The sequence below is a fragment of the Neoarius graeffei genome, chromosome 5 (assembly GCF_027579695.1).
Source record: "Neoarius graeffei isolate fNeoGra1 chromosome 5, fNeoGra1.pri, whole genome shotgun sequence".
Lineage (NCBI taxonomy): Eukaryota > Metazoa > Chordata > Actinopteri > Siluriformes > Ariidae > Neoarius > Neoarius graeffei.
In genome coordinates this window covers 46,213,811-46,232,956 of record NC_083573.1, presented here as the reverse complement: position 1 = coordinate 46,232,956, position 19,146 = coordinate 46,213,811, and the positions used below count along the sequence as shown (strand labels likewise).

Genomic DNA, 19,146 nt, shown 5'->3' with positions numbered 1-19,146 from the left:
GTGATCTTTAGCAAACTGCAAATGAGCAGCAATGTTCTTTTTGGAGAGCAGTGGCTTTCTTCTTGCAACCCTGCCATGCACACCATTGTTGTTCAGTGTTCTGATGGTGGACTCATGAACATTAACATTAGCCAATGTGAGAGAGGCCTTCAGTTGCTTAGAAGTTACCCTGGGCTCCTTTGTGACCTCGCCAACTATTACACGCCTTGCTCTTGGAGTGATCTTTGTTGGTCGACCACTCCTGGAGAGGGTAACAATGGTCTTGAGTTTCCTCCATTTGCACACAATCTGTCTGACTGTGGATTGGTGGAGTCCAAACTCTTTAGAGATGGTTTTGTAACCTTTTCCAGCCTGATGAGCAACAACAACGCTTTTTCTGAGGTCCTCAGAAATCTCCTTTGTTCGTACCATGATACACTTCCACAAACATGTGTTGTGAAGATCAGACTTTGATAGATCCCTGTTCTTTAAATAAAACAGGGTGCCCACTCACACCTGATTGTCATCCCATTGATTGAAAACACCTGACTCTAATTTCACCTTCAAATTAACTGCTAATCCTAGAGGTTCACATACTTTTGCCACTCACAGATATGTAATATCGGATCATTTTCCTCAATAAATAAATGACCAAGTATAATATTTTTGTCTCATTTGTTTAACTGGGTTCTCTTTATCTACTTTTAGGACTTGTGTGAAAATTTGATGTTTTAGGTCATATTTATGCAGAAATATAGAACATTCTAAAGGGTTCACAAACTTTCAGGCACCACTGTATATAGCTAGCTTAGCATGCTAGGTCTGGATACTACGTAACTCCGCTAGTAATTCGTAATAGCAGGCATCAGTTCATCAAAAACTATGAAATACTGAATGTTTGTTTTAAATGGAAACCTAGTGCTTGACCAGAACACCAGTCGATAAGCCAGAGTCAGCCATCCAGTATCCAAAAATTTTGTGCTCAGGGATACGGAAAGAGCAAGAATAATTTTCAGATTGAGATAAGTAATACATCAGTTCATGCTTACAGTAAGTACAATACTAAATAGAAGGTCATTGTTGCTTTTTTAGGTAAAGAGAAGTTCTGGTTTAGATGCAGCAACTGGCCCCTTGTCTGCCAGCCCTGAGGCATCTGTGCCAGGTACGTTTAGCTAACGTAACGTTTGTATCCTAGCTAACTTAATGTTTTCTTGTGTCCTAGCAGCCGGTTTGTGTATTAACTATTGTTAGTCATCTGATTTTCTCTGACTGTAATTCAAAAGACAGATCCTTGTAGTTAAAAACGGTTTTCTTTGAGAATAAAGGTATCAGTAAGCTTTTGTCTCTGTGATAGGAAGCCCAGGCTCATCAGACAACGTGCTGGATGCTATTATCCAGGGCAATCTGAAGGGCGTCAGTAAGGATGTGTTTGATAAGGGTGACAAATACAAGAAGTGCAAACAGATGTTGTGTGTAAGTCAGCTTGCTTCTTGAGTATTAATTACCATTTCCTTTCTTTTACAATCATTATATTTAATCTTCATGCCAGACATGACATGTGTCTCTAGTGCATCAACATCTGCATCTAGTTACAGCCATGCACCCTGCTTTTAACTGAGCATTTACAGTAGCTTTCAGGCACTTGCTACAATCATGCTGGTACCAAAGACGTGTTTGTACACTACCGTTCAAAAGTTTGGGCTCACCCAGACAATTTTGTGTTTTCCATGAAAAGTCACACTTTTATTTCCCACCATAAGTTGTAAAATGAATAGAAAATATAGTCAAGCCATTTTTCTGGCCATTTTGAGCATTTAATCGACCCCACAAATGTGATGCTCCAGAAACTCAATCTGCTCAAAGGAAGGTCAGTTTTATAGCTTCTCTAAAGAGCTCAACTGTTTTCAGCTGTGCTAACATGATTGTACAAGGGTTTTCTAATCATCCATTAGCCTTCTGAGGCAATGAGCAAACACATTGTACCATTAGAACACTGGAGTGAGAGTTGCTGGAAATGGGCCTCTATACACCTATGGAGATATTGCACCAAAAACCAGACATTTGCAGCTAGAATAGTCATTTACCACATTAGCAATGGATAGAGTGGATTTCTGATTAGTTTAAAGTGATCTTCATTGAAAAGAACAGTGCTTTTCTTTCAAAAATAAGGACATTTCAAAGTGACCCCAAACTTTTGAACGGTGGTGTAAATGTGACATGTACTGTAGGAGGAGAAAGGGCGCAACGGCATGCTGATGGATGAGCTGGCTAAACTTGAGCTGAAGTGGAAAGAGCAAGTGAAGATCAACGAAAGCCTAAAGCTGCAGCTGGCCGCTGAGGAGGACCGCTACAAGGTCAGCTCCCCCTACTGTTTCAATGTATAACCTGTCCGTGTGTGCAGTGAAATCATCAGGTTTTCCTCCTGTGGAGGCATTCTCTATCGTCTTTTCTTAAACACGACCAGGTTTGATAGAAATATAGACTGACTGACGTGATTATACTGTATGGTACTGTAGGAAATAATTGTTCAAATTTTCAAAGTGAATTATATACAGTTGGGTCCATAAGTATTTAGACAGTGACACGATTTTTGAAATTTTGCTTCTGTACACCACCACAGCGGATATGGAATGAAGCTGTCAAGATGTGATTGAAGTGTAGATTTTCAGCTTTAATTCAGGGTGTTTAACAGCAATATTGCATTAACCGTTTAGTAATCACAGCCATTTTTTTTTTTTTAACATAGTCCCGCGTTTTTCACAGACTCAAAAGTAATCGGACAATTGATTGACGAATCAGTTTCATGGCCAGTTATGACCGGTTTCCTTGCTATTTCATGACAAGATGATGAAGGTCTAGAGTTGATTTCATGTGTTGAATTTGCATTTGGCATCTGCATGGAATCAGAAATACTTTAATGATCCTGAGGGGAAACTGAGTAATTTTCATGGGAACTCTAAATATGCAGTCCAAATAGGTGTCGATGCAAGTGAAGGAGGCCATCATTAGGTTGGAAAAAAAAACAGAACAGACCTATTGGAAAGAGAGCAGAATCTTTAGGAATGGCCAAATCAACAATTTGGTGCATTCTTAAAAAGAAGGAATGCACTGGTGAGCTCAGCGACACCAAAAGGCCTGGAAGACCACAGATGATAACTAAAGTGTGCGATTTGTAGAATTCTTTCCTTGGTGGAAAAAAAAAACCCCATTCACAACATCTAGCCAAGTCAAGATCACTCTTAAGGAGGTAGACCTGTCGTCAAAGTTTACAATCAGGAGGCGCCTTCATGAATGTAAATACAGAGGGTTTACCTCAAGATGCAAACCACTGGAAAAGCTTGAGCCCTTTTGAGTACTTATGCCTGACCCCCCAAAAACAAACAAACAAAAAAAACCCATTAAAGTGCCATTCCACCATTGGATGTATTTTTTTGGCATAAAATACAATATATTTTATGACAACATGACTAGACAGAGAAATCTTTTAGCTTCAAAATTATATATCAAACATAATTTTTTGACAACGACAAGTATATTAATTTTGCAACCAAAGTCACCTACCCTTTTAATTTCCGCGCGTGATGTCATCGGCAGGTTCCCCTTCTTGTGTACCACGTCACGTGTGACGTGGCACAGATTATCAGCAATGGCGGATAGAACGCGATTGTCAGCTTCGGAAAAGAAGCGAAGGAAAATGGCAAGTGATGCCCAAAGGAGACGGTCGATGGTGAATATTGGCACAGCAATCGACAAGTGGAAATCGCGTTCTATCCGCCATTGCTGATAATCTGTGCCACGTCACACGTGACGTGGTACACAAGAAGGGGAACCTGCCGATGACATCACGCGCGGAAATTAAAAGGGTAGGTGACTTTGGTCGCAAAATTAATATACTTGTCGTTGTCAAAATATTGTGTTTGATATATCATTTTGAAGCTAAAAGATTTCTCTGTCTAGTCATGTTGTCATAAAATATATTGTATTTTATGCCAAAGAATACATCCAATGGTGGAATGGCACTTTAAACTTGGGGGAAACACTGTGACGGGCTTTCCCTTTATTTCCTTCGTTTTAAAAAAAAAAGTTCTATGCATGTTTATCAATTGTTGTTTGGCTGATAAATGTAAACAAAAATATAACCAACTAAAAAGTAAGTTGTAAGTTAACCTAACCAGAGCTGTAAAAAAACAGTTGGACCCAAAGTTGAGGGTTTCATATTAGTCCTGGATAATGGGTTGGTGCCATCTCTAGTCAATATATAAATATAAATTTAGTTGGATATATATGGTAGTAAATTTGAGACAGAAAACTTTTATATAATGTCATGTCACACTTAAAAATATTAGTGCTGGAGTCATTTATTTGAAGGACACGATCACAAACCCAAGGATTTAGATTTTTTTTGGGGGGGGTGGACGTTTAATGTAAACGCCAGTGAAGCAAGCTATAAAACAAGTGTACCTTTTATAGTAAATGGTCAATAGGTGCTGTGCCACAAACCATAAATTGTTCTGCTCCTTTTGAACAAAACTGTTTGCTTTAGTCTCTCAATTCACTAAATGACCCTCTTCTAACTTATTCATGCCAAGCAATGGATCAGACTGTCGATCATAACTGCTGCTCTGAGCTGTTTTGTAAATAAGGCGCAGAAACCATTTGAGCCCTGATCGCTTGCATCTGCACTGCTTCTCTTCTGTCTGCGCGACTGCTTTGACTCAAGGTTTTTCCACAGAATGGTATCATTTGTTAGCACAACTGCACAGACAGAGCAGGTTTATAAGAGCACCGAGTAGAGACAGCATTTTACTGCTGTATACACAAGACACGGAGACAGATGGAGAAGGATAGACAGAGAGCCTAATCTAATGGCTGACTCACTGTGATTTATTTAAACACGGTGAGTAACATGGCTGAAGGATAGTAGAATGACTATTGTCCAGCAGTGATGGAAGGGAGTCATTCACCGCACACACTGATTGTTTGTTTTTTTAAGATCTTTTTGGGGCTTTTTTCACCTTTATTGGATAGGACAGTGTAGAGACAGGAAATGAGCGGGAGAGAGAGACGGGGAGGGATCGGGCAATGACCTCGGGTCAGAATCGAACCCAGGTCCCCGGATTTATGGTATGGCGCCTTATCCACCTGAGCCACGACGCCCCCCGCACGCACTGATTGTTATAGATTCTTCTTTTGCCATTCTTACCCATTCGGTTAATTGCGAGAACACCACCCACCTTGAAGAATTCTTAGTTTTCCTCCGGATATTTATCCCCCTCAGTCTTCACTATTATTAACACCGTATGCTCTTAGCTAATATTGCACTACTGTCCTTCTCATTGCACAGAGCCAGGTAGCAGCCAAGGGTCGGGAACTGAAGGAGCTGAAGGACAGCCTTGCTGCTTTATCCAAAGAGAAGGAGAAACTGGAAGGGGTGCGGGTTTTCATTTTTCTTTTTTAAAGACTTGTGCCAATCTAAAAATGCCCGCAGAGTGCTTGTTTTTTTTTTTTTTTTTCTCCCCCTCCCAGGATCTGGTTTGGGTTTAACGTATCTCTCTAATTGGGGCAGCAGAGCCAGCAAGGCCTCATTTTCCATTCAATTACTCTGGACCACAGAAAGGGATGCACAGCAGCCCAAAAAAAAAAAAATCCGAAAAGCACTGCTGAGTGAGGTAGCTAGAGAACAGAGCCTGACGCTTCAACTAGCAAAATGGCCCAATTTGAGGCTGAGACTGTAAATTAAATTGGCGCCTGCAGAAAACTTCAGTAAAAGGCAAAGCTCTGCATCCCTTTGAACAGGCAGAGGAGTTTTTAATTAAGGGGCTAATTAAACTGTTTGTGCGAGAGGGTGGCTAGTGCGTCCACAATGCTGCAGCTAAAATACTGTGGTGGATGATGTATTGTCTGGAGCTAAAGATGGAGAGAAAGGAAAACTGATGGAAATCTGAATGGCCGTCAATAAATTGTTTGCCGCTTTAAGGTTTTCATTTATTTGGCCTCTGTTTGGCAGCCTAGCTACATTTAGTAACAGTAAAATTTAAATGTAGCTTCCATCTAGGGCATTTTAAATTGTGTATTGCCACTGCATTACATTTGTTTCCATTCACTGGCTGAGCTTTAATAAATGTATTTTTGATGGCAGGAACTGCAGAGAAGTGCTAGCCGTGACGAAGAGGAGGAGGATGATTGTAGTCTGGATACACCACCAGTTTTTCTGCAGTACCCCCTGCCATATCAGCCAGATGTCCCTTCTCCTTTACTGGTGGCCCAGCGTCCTACAGAGCTGATGTTCGGAAACCCATACTCATCTGAAAGCAGGGGTCAGTCTTCTGTACACATGTTACACATCATGCAACGACAACTGAAATAAAAAGCCACAGCTTTGGTTACCCCTTCAGATAAGGAAGGGTAGTCTATGACCCATTATGTGTCTTGGTTTAGACAGCGCAGATGGGGAGTTCTCAGATGATCAGATGCCTAGGCTTCCTCCTGTTGGACCTCCATCTTGGGACAGCAACGTGGTGTGCAGCCAGCCTGCCCGCAATCTGAGTCGCCCTGACGGTCTGGAGGAGCCCGAGGAGCAGCCCAACACTGTGAGTGGGTCACGCTTAGACTTGTACACCAGCACGAACACGCCCATTGTATTTTCACGTAATTAGACATTTTTAGGCTCTTTTAAATTGCTAATGGATCTTAATCATGACAATAATTACTAAGGGATCCAAACAGACACCGCGCTAGAAATCTTTGAAAAGCTTTATATTAATTTATTCGTCCTTTGTCAGAGTTTTTCTATCACTCAGCCCTAAATATCTTGGGAACAACTCGCTGTCCCAGACATAGTCCAGGTTTCTCACCAGAATAGGAGAGTTCTGTCATCCTATGAAATGCAGAATAAAAGTACGTCTGAAAAAGACCAATTTGATCAAACTCTAATGGTTAAAAAATGAAGGACATTTTCAGCAAGTTAGTATTTCCCCTATTTTGTAAAAATAATTGATTTGGTCTGATGCCTTTTTTATTTTTTGGTAAGAGCTTCCTTGGCCAATAAAACATTTCTGGGTAATCAGACATTTTCTTATCTGTAGAGGATCTGTATATTAGTTAATATCATTCATGCAAATTTGCTAAGATGTCAGTTAATTCAGGTGCACAAAAAAAAGAAAAATTAAAAGGGTAGAAAGACCATTTAACCCAAGGAAGTGTATGGCAAAGTTCTTAAAGCAGTACCAAGCATCACATTAAAATACATTCTAGTTCGATTATGCACTGTAGCAGTTTACTTAATTAATTTCTGTTGTCAAATGACCGGTGCTTAATTTGGTTAGTGTTCTTGCTCGGGAGCCAAGAGTACTGAACAGGATTTTATGGGTGTAGCTAGGAATAGAGCAGACGGACTATTGATTGGACAATAAACAAAATAGTCACTGGTTGTCCGACACCTGCCATTTGAAACGGGCCTAGTTATTAGAATTATCTTTCTTCCAGACAGCAGGGCACAGTGTTTTTCAGTAGTAGTGTTCGACTACATTCCCATCAAATACACTAGAGAATCTTATGCACACTCATCAGTATGTGTTTGGACAAGCAAAAAAACCCGAAGAGATCTTGAATTCAGCACATGAAATGAGAAAATGTATGAAGTAATTTCCCAGCATTTCCTGGTTGACCAAATAAACGTACCGCAAAATAATATACAAGTTCCTTCCACGTTGTAATAATAGTAACTAGAGACAATTCCCCTGTGGGAAACTGTGAGAGTGATGCAGTGGCCGGAGCAGTCGCTATTGCAGGAGCTGCACTGTACTGTGTGAATGTGTGACTTGCCATGATGCTACAAGCATGTGTCTCTTTGATGCCCCTTTTCCACCAAAGCAGCTCCAGGGCTGGTTCGGGGCCAGTGCTTAGTTTGGAACCGGGTTTTCTGTTTCCACTGACAAGGAACTGGCTCTGGGGCCAGAAAAAACAGTTCCAGGCTAGCACCAACTCTCTGCTGGGCCAGAGGAAAGAACCGCTTACGTCAGCAGGGGGGTGGAGTTGTAAAGACCAACAACAATAACAAGACCGCGAAAGATCGCCATTTTTAAGCGACGAGAAGCAGCAGCTGTACAAACGCGAAGTCAGCCATTATTATTATTATTGTTGTTGCTGCTGCTTCTTCCTTGTTGTTTTTGCTTCGATATTTGCGCCAAGGTTTATGCAAACATAGCGATGTAACTGACGTATACAGCGACGTAACTGATGTATACAGCGACGTAATGACGTGTCTTCCCTTAGCACCGCGAGCTATGGAAAAGCAAACTGGTTCTCAGCTGGCTCACAAGTTGAACGAGTTGTGAACCAGCACCAGCCCCGAACCAGCCCTGGAACTGATTTGGTGGAAAAGAGGTAAGAGAGGGAGCAGCCCCTCCCCCATCCGCGCGCTGAGAGCAGAGGCGCACAGTATCGCCCAGAAAGGGAGTTTTTTCTCAGTGTGCTCTCCAAACAACGGGGATTTACACGGAAACGAAAGGAGCTATTCACAAAATTCTGTCACACTGAGCGCTACAAGGCTCTCATGAACACATTGATGTAATTTTTTTTTGTCCCTAGTGTAAAAAATGTGGACAATAGAGCGAGTTGAAAACAAGTGACATTTCTGATTTTGTAGTAAAAGCGCTGTCAGGATTATAATGGGAGTCAATTGGGCAGTTCGCCTGTCCTCTTGTTACTTTCAGGCTTCTCATTCAAAAACTGTAAAGCCTGTCGTTTAGGTAGACACGTGTGAATCCAACTTTTGAGAAAATTGTGTGTAGAGTGAAGCATATGGCTGAAAACACAGTTTAAATGAGAAATTGAGCGATTTTTTTTTTTCAAGCTCTCTACACTCTAACTTGATCACCTCCACTGAAGTGTAACGCCATAAACACCCATTATAAAGTCTGAATTTCTCCAGAATTGATCATGGTGATTGATCTGTGACTGATCAAAAAGTATAGAACCTAGCAAAAAAGTTGAATGCCAGATTCACACAGGAGAAGTTTGTCTCCGTTTTAAAGTTTGAATCATGTCTCTAGGTGAAAGCATGTCAGAGCAGCGGATGTTTGAAAAACATTGAATGTGCGATTTTTTTCAATTAATTCCATAGAAAATGAATGGGAAATTTTGCGTGATTTTTGATGAACAAAGTAATAGCACACAGAGTCCGATCGAGCCGCACGTTTTGATGTACGGTTATTGGGTTATTAAAAATCTAAATTTGTACAGAAGATGAAAAACGGAAGAACAAGAGTTTGCTGTGCTTTGCACTGCAAACTATTGACTCCCTATATGGGAGTCAATAGTTTGCAATGCATAGCACTGCATCACTAATAATTTCAATTTATATAGCACCTTTCTCAAAACCCAAGGTCGCTTTACAATTATGGGGGGGGGAGTCCACCAAATAGAGGTCAGGATGTCATTCCAATGGTGTAGCAGCCACAGTCCCACCAAAAGGCGCACGAAAACAAGTCCCACACTGCTGCCGCGCAACATCATGCCAAGCACTAAAGCACTGCTGCACAGAGCACTGGACAACCATGACGTTAAAATGAGCAACAAGCTCACTGCAGTCCATAGCTAGGAGCACAGGCATCACCCACGGTGAACCAAGGCCTGGAGGGAACCAACGCCCAAAACTGGGTCCAGAGCTACAACCGGCGGACAAAAACAAAAGAGAAAATAAAAAGTTCCAGTGAGAAGCGGTAGCCAGAACACGCACGACGTTCTCTCAACCGGAAACCGAGTACACCGTTGGAATGTAATGATGCAGTTATCTAATGAGAAACAGACACATCCCCTTGACCAGGGTATGTATAGTTTGGGATTTGGAACAGCATCTGTACCATGCCACGTTATCTGGTGGAAAAACTTTTTTTTTTTTATGGTTTGCGTTGTGCCCTCTTTGCTATGTTGAGTGGGGATTAGCTGAGCGTGCCAGAGCTGAACTTAGTGAGGCTCATTAAGGACGCTGTAGCTTGCTTCCAAACATTGCAGCTAATTGAGTAATTCAGCTCCGAGAGGAATTGTGGTGCACATCGGATGGTAGCTGTTGATGTTAACGCTAATGCTGATAAAAGTAGTAGCAATAGTGAGTGCTCTCTGACCTGTGTGCTTTCTTTACAGCAAACCAACAACCAGGCCACAGTCAGCGAGCCACCCACTCACTTCCTCAATGATGGACAAATGCCATTCTGCTTTGATACCAGGTAAAACGCGCAGAGGCCATGAGAAAGTACCACACAGAAAGTGCTGTCATATGTCATGTTGTTGAGCTCTGCAGGAGTTGTGTTTGTGGCTGAATTAGCTGTATGGGCCACCCACGTCGCCCAACACACAGATGCTGTTTTACTGCCTCACTCCCTAGGTTCTCCCGCATCATCAAAATAGCTTATTACACACAAACGCACACAGTCTTTTATTCGCCTTAGCTATTTGCTGTTGTTTTCTCCATCCCGCTTCTCACTCATTTGTATTTACCATTTTCTCATGCATTGACTTTCTCCTGCAGCGAGGAGTTGCAGAAGCGCTGTCCGCTGTGTGAGGTCATCTTCCCTCCGAATTACGACCAGTCGAAGTTCGAGGAGCATGTGGAGAGCCACTGGAAGGTGTGTCCCATGTGCAGCGAGCAGTTCCCCCTAGACTGCGATCAGCAATTGTTCGAGAAGCACGTGCTCACCCATTTCGATGGCAATGTGCTCAACTTTGATTAGACCAGCCAGAGAGGGAATCTTCACATTTATTTTAAACTAATTTTTATCACCTCACAACCGCAGCCGTTAACTTTTAGTCATATTTACGCTGTGAGCATTTACTTCTAAAGAATCAGTTCATTAGCTCATCTCTTTTCTGAGGATTTCTTTTTAAGCTCGCATTGCCTGTAAGATGGGTGGGGTTACTGCAACACAATCAAGTAGAGATACTGCAGGATGGCTGATTGTCGGGGTGATATTTATTAGTATGGGTTTCTTTGGAGAAGGCTGTACGGACAAACATAATCATATACCTAGTGTAACACGTAACTGCAGGCACACTCTAGGCTTTATGAAATAATGTCAGGTATTGCCTATTTTCCCCTGTGCTGATTTAGCACAGTTCTGCACTATCAGGGCAAAATATTAGTTTATACACAAGCTGATTCATATAATCATCATAATGTATTTTAGAAAATGCTTAAATATCACATGAATAACGGGCTATAAAAAGCAAGATAATTCTTGAGACATGCATTAGTTTCTCTCTATTTAAATCATCTGATTCTTTAGCCATTATTATATTTTAGTTGCATGCTTGTTCTGCCACTGAATTCAAAACCTCTTGGTCTGGTTTCCTTGACGCTGATTAAGTCTGGTTTTGAATTAAAATACAATTTTTAAAGAGATCACAAAGGGATGTTTTAGTCCAAGGCTATGTTCAAGACTGATATCAAAAACTGAGCGTGAGCTACATTTAGTAATTATCCTGCACAGAAGGGATAAGATATTAACTATATTAATCAAACCTGTACACAGCATTGCACTACTGAACATCGCCTGGTGCTAGACTTAATCTGTCTCAGTTAACCAAACTAATGTGCGTTTTACTTTTGATTTAAGTTAACAGTGTAATAAGGTCTTCTAGATACCTTTTATCTTGTATGTGTGTCTTCTTACTCTGATATACACCAATAAAGTTTTGTTTGGAACAATAGCCCGTTCTGCTGAGTTGACCGTGTGGTTAGATAAGTGCTACTTAGTTTTAGTTAAAAGCCACTCTTGAAAGCGAAAAACACATCCTGACATGGTTATAAAGAGAATAAAACAATCCCCACACACAAAGTTATCGAAACACAGAGGCCATTTAATATTTAACTTGTAACTAGGTTTACATTTATGAAGCAGCTTTTTTGTCAGTTTTTCTTTTCTTTTTTTCTTTTTTTTTTTTGGAAGAAAGTCACCAGTTTAAAAACAACCCCTGGTGTCCATGGCATTACGTACATGTAGGAATTCCCCCCTCCCCCCCAAACGTATGAAAATATAATTTAATGCACTTACACAGATACATAATACATAAACTATGCACAACATGTCCATTACGTCCCTCTAGACTGGCAGTATAATACTGTCAATGTTCATTTAAACAGATAATTCCATTAAAACATTTGACATTCATGCAGTTACAATGTCATGATTATGGGTGATTTGGCTCTTGATCAGGCCTTTCTCCTCTTATACCTCCCAGAATAAGGGGACTGATTTTGAAAAAGAATACCTCTTTCTATTTAACGCTTCTATTTTATTTTAATGCAAGATTACTGCTGGTACTCAAGTCTGTTCCTGTCTGACTTAGACTTGTACCAAAATTCAAAAAAGTGCTTATTTAAGGAGTTAAAGGCATTTTTGAGACAAAGTCTGCAAACAGTCTTATTTTGTCAGTTTGGGTGTGCCGAGCTCTATCTGACCTCTGTTGACCTCTAGAGGTCATTGAACTTTGGGCCTGTAAATGTCTCAGCTGAACCCAGTTTCTCAGCTTTCTAAGGTGGGGTTTACATTAGACCGTATCAGCGGATCATCAGATTAACGTTTTTAAAACGATTAGCGTGCACACAGCAACGCCAATACACGGATACGCTCGGCTCCGCAGGCATCCTGCGCTCCAAATCACTCCGCCCTGAACAGCGAGTGCCCTCTGGAGGGTGCGCACTCCGGCCCTGCGCAGCTCACAGAGCGCGCGAGTGAAGTGCACGAGCAGTGATTCGGGACTGAGCCGCTGTGTGTGAGATCCTAGTGCATATCGGGCATGCGCGTCACTTACCACTTGCAAGTGGAAGGATGGCAAGCCTAAAGACAATCATAACTACACAATGGGCAGTATTTTCATACTTTTATACTCTTTAATGAAAGGTGATACAAGGCGGAAGTCCGCACCGTTTTTCAGCAGTCGCGTCACATGACCAACGCCAGCGAATCAGGAAGGTGGATGTCACAGTGACGTTGTCCAATGACGACGCCAGCGAGAGCTCAGCACAGCGTATCCGCGTATTCTCAATGTTTACACAGCACCGGACCAGACACGATCTGGATTGAATACGTGGACCCTGGCGGATTCCCGTTTCCCGGCGTTTTAATGTAAACGAACAGTGCATCCGCGAAGAAAACGAGACAGATACGGTCTAATGTAAACTTGGCCTAAGGAATGAAATGTACTAAAATGATTAATGAAGTTAGCAAATGGCCTTGTTTGTTAAATGTTTGGGTGCTGAATTCATTTTTCATTTGTAAAACGACATATGACCTCTGATAACCTCAAGGTCATTAAACTTGGCCTATAGGCCTATGCATTTAACGGCATTTTTAAACTGACTTTACTCCCCCAAAAAGAATATGAACAGACAAAAAACAAATAGAAAGGAACAAATACAACATTAAAATGCCAGTCCATGTACATGTGACTTACTTTTCACAATGAGAATGCCTCGGCGATCACCTTACATAACATTGCATTACATTTAGCGGTTATTGTTTATACAAAGCTACTGAAAAAAGGGCAGATTCAGCAGCATACAAAATGTGGGGGCATACAGGGTATACAGGTTAATCAGGGTTAGTATACGAGTTTTTTTTTTTTCTTTGTTGTTTGTTTTTTGTAAAGGCTTTACCCCGTTTAAAACAAAACAAAAAACAAAGAAAAAAACTCTCATATATACTAACCCTGATTAACCTGTATACCCTGTATGCCCCCACATTTTGTATGCTGCTGAATCTGCCCTTTTTTCAGTAGCTTTGTATAAACAATAACCGCTAAATGTAATGCAATGTTATGTAAGGTGATCGCCGAGGCATTCTCATTGGGAAAAGTAAGTCACATGTACATGGACTGGCATTTAATGTTGTATTTGTTCCTTTCTATTTGTTTTTTGTCTGTTCATATTCTTTTTGGGGGAGTAAAGTCAGTTTAAAAATGCCGTTAAATGCATAGGCCTATAGGCCAAGTTTAATGACCTTGAGGTTATCAGAGGTCATATGTCGTTTTACAAATGAAAAATGAATTCAGCACCCAAACATTTAACAAACAAGGCCATTTGCTAACTTCATTAATCATTTTAGTACATTTCATTCCTTAGAAAGCTGAGAAACTGGGTTCAGCTGAGACGTTTACAGGCCCAAAGTTCAATGACCTCTAAAGGTCAACAGAGGTCAGATAGAGCTCGGCATATTGCAGATTTGAATTCGGCACACCCAAATTGACAATAAGACTGTTTGCCGACTTTGTCTCAAAAATGCCTTTGGGGGTGTCACAATTCTGGATTTTGGTACTAGTCTATTGAGTAGAAAAGGCAGAAAAAAAAATGAAGTTCTAACTCTAGGACAGGACATCCCTGAGTTATCTTACTGCCACATTAACAAAACAACACTGTTGGTGCAGAAGGCCACCAAAGACGGCGATGGGCAACTGCTCTGCTGTAGTTTTAATATCGGGAAGTACAATAACCGTCATCTGTCCATCTGAAAGGCGGCTCAGATGACGCCAGAGCTCACCCAGCGTCGAAGGACAAAAGCATAACCTGGATCAACAACTTACACTAAAGCTATGGAATGCTGATGGTCTACAACAGTTCAAGGCAATCAGTTACCACAATCTTTAACACACTTTGGGGCTCTGATGAAAGATAAAATCAATCCCCTAGACTGGGAAAAAAAAACAAAAAAAGACCGTTCTCTCACCCCAAAGCAGCGTGTTGGTGTGTAGATTTGACTCAGTGATTTGCAGGTAGGACTCTCACCCGCAGTCCCTGACATGTTGGCAATGGAAACTTCCTAACTAGATTGGCAACGAGGTGCTACAAAGTGCTTTAGGTCCTTTAGCAGGCAATGGATTCAGCTGGAGAGTTCTAGAATGCTCCAGAGGTACTAGAACACATCGGACACAGCTGGCCTGGGACCTGTATAACAGCTGTATACAAAAAATACCATTAGACCACATGGGCAAGATAATGTGTCTGAAATGCTGGCAATCTGTCACCTGAGATTGTTGATAGGTGTAAAACATGATTTGTCTGAAGATGACAAATATGGGATTAAACTTACCAAAAGTAAACTCCCAAACATAATATCTTTATCCTGGTATAATTTTTTTTTTTAACTAGAAATAAAAAATCTTGGGAATAAAGGGATATATTTAGCATCTGATTATGAAAGTCTATATGCATTTACTATCATCTACAACTAAAAACGTTGGTTATATTCTTATTGGGTAGCACAAACAGTCAGAAATGTTCTGCCCTTGCTTTTTTCCCCCCTTTTTTCTCTTATCAGAAGCCAAGAAAGTCATGCTGGTTGAATTCTGATGTAGCTTTGACATGCATCACACACTGCCCTGAGTGGTGACAGCAACTGCTGGGAACTCGTTCTGCAGCGATGCCAAGCCTTATCTTGTTTCAACATATCCCAATAATTTTACAATAAGCACCTTGTCAATAGTAATACAAGACAGATAAAGAATAATTGAATGTGCAAAAGTACAAAACTGCAAACTCTAATATGATACATCATCTCAAACAGACACAACAGATAACAGGATACAAAAAAAAAAAACATGCATGCAATTCAAAGCGTAGTGTAAAGGGAACATTGGAGCTCCTTGAATTAAGAGGGTAAAAGGGTTTTACTCTTCACAAAGAGATGGAATGGAAAAGGGGATAAAGAGAACCTCCGAAATGAGGTATGAAATGACGGCAAGATAGAAAGAGTCTTCCTTATGGAAGGGGTACAAGTTTCCTCATGGAGAGGTGGAATGAAGGGACAGAGTCTTCCTCGTGGAGGACAAGGAGGAATAAAGAGTGGCAAAGGGATCAAATGCAGCAACGGCTTCTAATGGTGAAACGTATGTGTGAAGGATCTGGTTGGCACAGAGGCCCGCTCTACTGCTGCAGCTTGCGGATGATGTCAGCCGAGACGGGCGGGTGGAAGTTGATGGTGTGGTGGCGCAGGCCCTGCGAGCTCTTGTAGCTTTTCCCACAGCGGCATTTAAACGGCTTGCGCACACGGATTTGAGTGCGGTGGCCGTTCTTGGCATGATACTTGATACCGTTCACATTCTGCGAAAGACAATCCAGCAATATTCAGGATTCACTGATACCAGGTTTTTCATCACAACTGTACTATACTAAGTAACTTTAAAAACACACAATGGAATTCAACACGATATCACTTTAGATCCATGCATACATTTGAAATTTAGGATATTGTATGTAATGCACACACATCTTGAAACATCGATAAAGGACATTTATTGTCAAACTCAAGAATCAATTCACAATAAAAAAATTCAAAGTGACAGTTGGTCCATGTTCGGACCGTCATGCTGGAGATTCTGGGTCTGTGTCGTCCAGGGGTCTCAGCAGCAGTGACTGAGGGTGTCAGGAATCTGTCACGGAGGTGAGCTAGCCCGATGTGCTGATCCTGAACTGGCGTCGTGACTCGAGGCTGACCAGGGCGTGGACGATCCCTGGTGCTCCCTGTCTGTCTGTAACGCTGACTCAAACGGGAAATGGTCGAATGATGAACACCGAAGTGCCGGGCGACCTCTGTCTGTGTACTTCTGGCACGCAACATCCCGATGGCCTGTTCACGTTGATTTTGGCTTAGGCGTGGCATCTTCAATAATGACAATTTTCCCATCATTTCCCCCGGGTATTTATAGGCACGATTGTATGTGTACAGTGTATGCAAAATTTGTTTGAAAATTAAAGCCTGTCCATGTCATTGACTACCCGAGTCATATTGTATGTTATTGAGTACAACTCCCTTCAATTCTGATTTGAGCACAGATTTGGAACTTATTCGGGCGGAACGAAGTTATTTTTCCATTGTGATATATTTCTTTTCTTCTTGAGATAAACTCAGCACGAATTCAGCAAGTTTTATCAATGTGCGTTTTTAAAGTTACTTAGTGTATATATTTCTGCAGCGTGCATGCATTCTCTTCGTTACAAGAAAACAGCACCTGTATTCTTATAACCGAAGTTCCCTGGTTATACACTATTAAGTGAATTTAATTGCCAGGTCTTACTAAACTAACACAAAACACGTGAATTAAATTGTTCTGGTTATATTCTCCAAGAATGTGTACCTTCTAAGAACTGCTGCTGTAATCATTAAAACTGTCTTGTGCTCATCTCATCCCAGGATTATTTACAATATTCTCATACTAAAACACCCTTTCGGCACATTCAGAGTCTGGTTCCTCTAAAGGTTTCTCTCTCATATCTCCCCTCCTTGCCACAGTCTCTGGCCTGCTCATTAGGAAGCTAAATCCAAGTTTTTGTAAAGCTTTTTTGTAACAATATTGATTATTAAAGAAAAGCTATGCAAACATTTTACTGAATTGAATTAACAGGGGTGGCACGGTGGTGTTGTGGTTAGCACTGTTGCCTCACAGCAAGAAGTTTCTGGGTTCGAGCCCAGTGGCTAATGGGAGGCCTTTCTGTGTGGAGTTTCCATGTTCTGCCCGTGTGGGTTTCCGCCAGGTGCTCTGGTTTCCCCCACAGTCCAAAGACATGCAGGTTAGGCTAATTGGTGGCTCTAAATTGACTGTAGGTGCGAGTATGAATGATTGTTTGTCTCTGTGTGTCAGCCATGCAATGACCTGGTGACTTGTCCAGGGTGTACCCCGCCTCTCGCCCATTGTCAGCTGGGATAGGCTCCAGCTTGCCTGCAACCCTGCACAGGATAAGCGATTAAGGCCTCTGCATGCTCTTGCGACAAGGCTTTCGCAGATAGCTTTTCGCAGACAGTTGTAATTTATCGTTGAGCGGGGAGTAATAGGCGTGCGCGATGTTATTCACCGCCACAACGCAAGGGGGCGCGAAGTCGCGAAATCGCTAGGAGTAGTTGGTGGGTGTGGTTAGTGGAGTGTTTATCCTCCGGTTACTTATAATGACTAGAACTGGAGTCGTATAGATGTACGTACTTCCTCACTTCCTCGATCAACCGCTCTTCATGCTGCTCCGTCTTTGCTCGTGTTTTTAAAAATGGCGGTCGTGAAAACAAACCAAACCGGGAAAGTAGGGAAGCGGAAGTGCATGTACAGCGGATGTAGAGTGGACCAATCAGAGCCCTCTCGTCTGCGAGGCTTCTGCGGTGGTCACAATTTTTGGGAGGTGCACGCAGAGCGTCTGGAAAGGGGGGGGGGGGGGGGGGGGGCTACGTAGACACCATCTGCGAGGACTGGGTTGTCAGCATAAATTGGCCTTTACGGATAATGGATGGTTGAATAAACAGGGCTCCACAATAACAATAGTCCGACTGTACGGGACAACCAAATGTTTGGTCTGGACAAGTCAAATCTGCATCTGCCTGTCCGATGAGACAAGTTGAATATTTGTTGAAAAGCACTATTTTTATAGTAATTATTCAAGAGTTACATCAATAAAGTTCCAACAAAACTAGTTCATTCCCCTCAGTGATCCGGCCATGTTACTGTTTATGAAATTCTGGGGAAGCAGAGTGCAGCAGGGGCATGTGTAAAAATAACCACATCGTAATCTCTCATTATAGATTATTAGACTCTGAATTCACCAAAATTGGAGAAACGGCGATCAAATACCTCAAAAGTAAATATCTGTGGTGAATCTTCATTTCATTTGGACATTCACTGTATACGGTTCGCATGAACCATCACAAAATGTCGTTAAAAAAAAAAAAAAGTGGGAATTTTTATGACGGTGCCAAACTCACTCACACTTTGTTTTAATTCACAATGTGATTCTGTCACCTTTATCATTATCCAACTTGTTTTCCTTAGGTTGAATTTATTTAAATTAATTTATACTTCAGGTTTTACTGGATTAATCAATATTTAACTTTATTTCCTCCAGAAGCTTTGAATTTGGATGAGTCTGACTCTTAAAACTGCAGATCAGGTAATGGGTTATAACACATGCAGCATAAAGAGGGATGGGATAGTTTTTGTTTATTGTTACTGTTAAAGATTGAGTTTTATTGAAAAATGATAAATTATTAAAAGCATAATCATTATCATAACTACACCTGCTTTTTGATAAACTTTGTTAACCGCTTTCCTTTCACTGAACTAGTAAATACATAGCAATAAAAATAGTCAGGATAAGTGAAACAGTTTGCTGCTTGTCTGACTGGACAAGTGGATTAA

At 41.4% G+C, this 19,146-nt stretch overlaps 2 protein-coding genes across 5 annotated transcripts in view; one reads left to right on the top strand and one right to left on the bottom strand.

Moving 5' to 3' along the window:
* Nucleotides 1-11,685, top strand: part of tax1bp1b (Tax1 (human T-cell leukemia virus type I) binding protein 1b) — a 66,838-nt gene extending 55,153 nt beyond the window's left edge. For 2 of the 3 annotated variants that reach the window (XM_060921810.1, XM_060921808.1), the window contains 8 exons: nucleotides 1,072-1,141; nucleotides 1,334-1,452; nucleotides 2,208-2,333; nucleotides 5,324-5,410; nucleotides 6,119-6,296; nucleotides 6,418-6,569; nucleotides 10,123-10,205; nucleotides 10,508-11,685. In XM_060921810.1, the coding sequence (XP_060777793.1) occupies nucleotides 1,072-1,141; nucleotides 1,334-1,452; nucleotides 2,208-2,333; nucleotides 5,324-5,410; nucleotides 6,119-6,296; nucleotides 6,418-6,569; nucleotides 10,123-10,205; nucleotides 10,508-10,709 (1,017 nt within the window). In that variant the 3' untranslated portion in view covers nucleotides 10,710-11,685. The remainder of the gene's footprint in view (nucleotides 1-1,071; nucleotides 1,142-1,333; nucleotides 1,453-2,207; nucleotides 2,334-5,323; nucleotides 5,411-6,118; nucleotides 6,297-6,417; nucleotides 6,570-10,122; nucleotides 10,206-10,507) is intronic. The other variant, XM_060921809.1, reaches the window with a different exon arrangement.
* Nucleotides 11,686-14,306: 2,621 nt separating this feature from the next.
* Nucleotides 14,307-19,146, bottom strand: part of jazf1b (JAZF zinc finger 1b) — a 42,380-nt gene continuing 37,540 nt past the window's right edge. For both annotated transcript variants that reach the window (XM_060921805.1, XM_060921806.1), the window contains one exon: nucleotides 14,307-16,072. In XM_060921805.1, coding sequence (XP_060777788.1) covers nucleotides 15,896-16,072 — 177 coding nt within the window. In that variant the 3' untranslated portion in view covers nucleotides 14,307-15,895. The remainder of the gene's footprint in view (nucleotides 16,073-19,146) is intronic.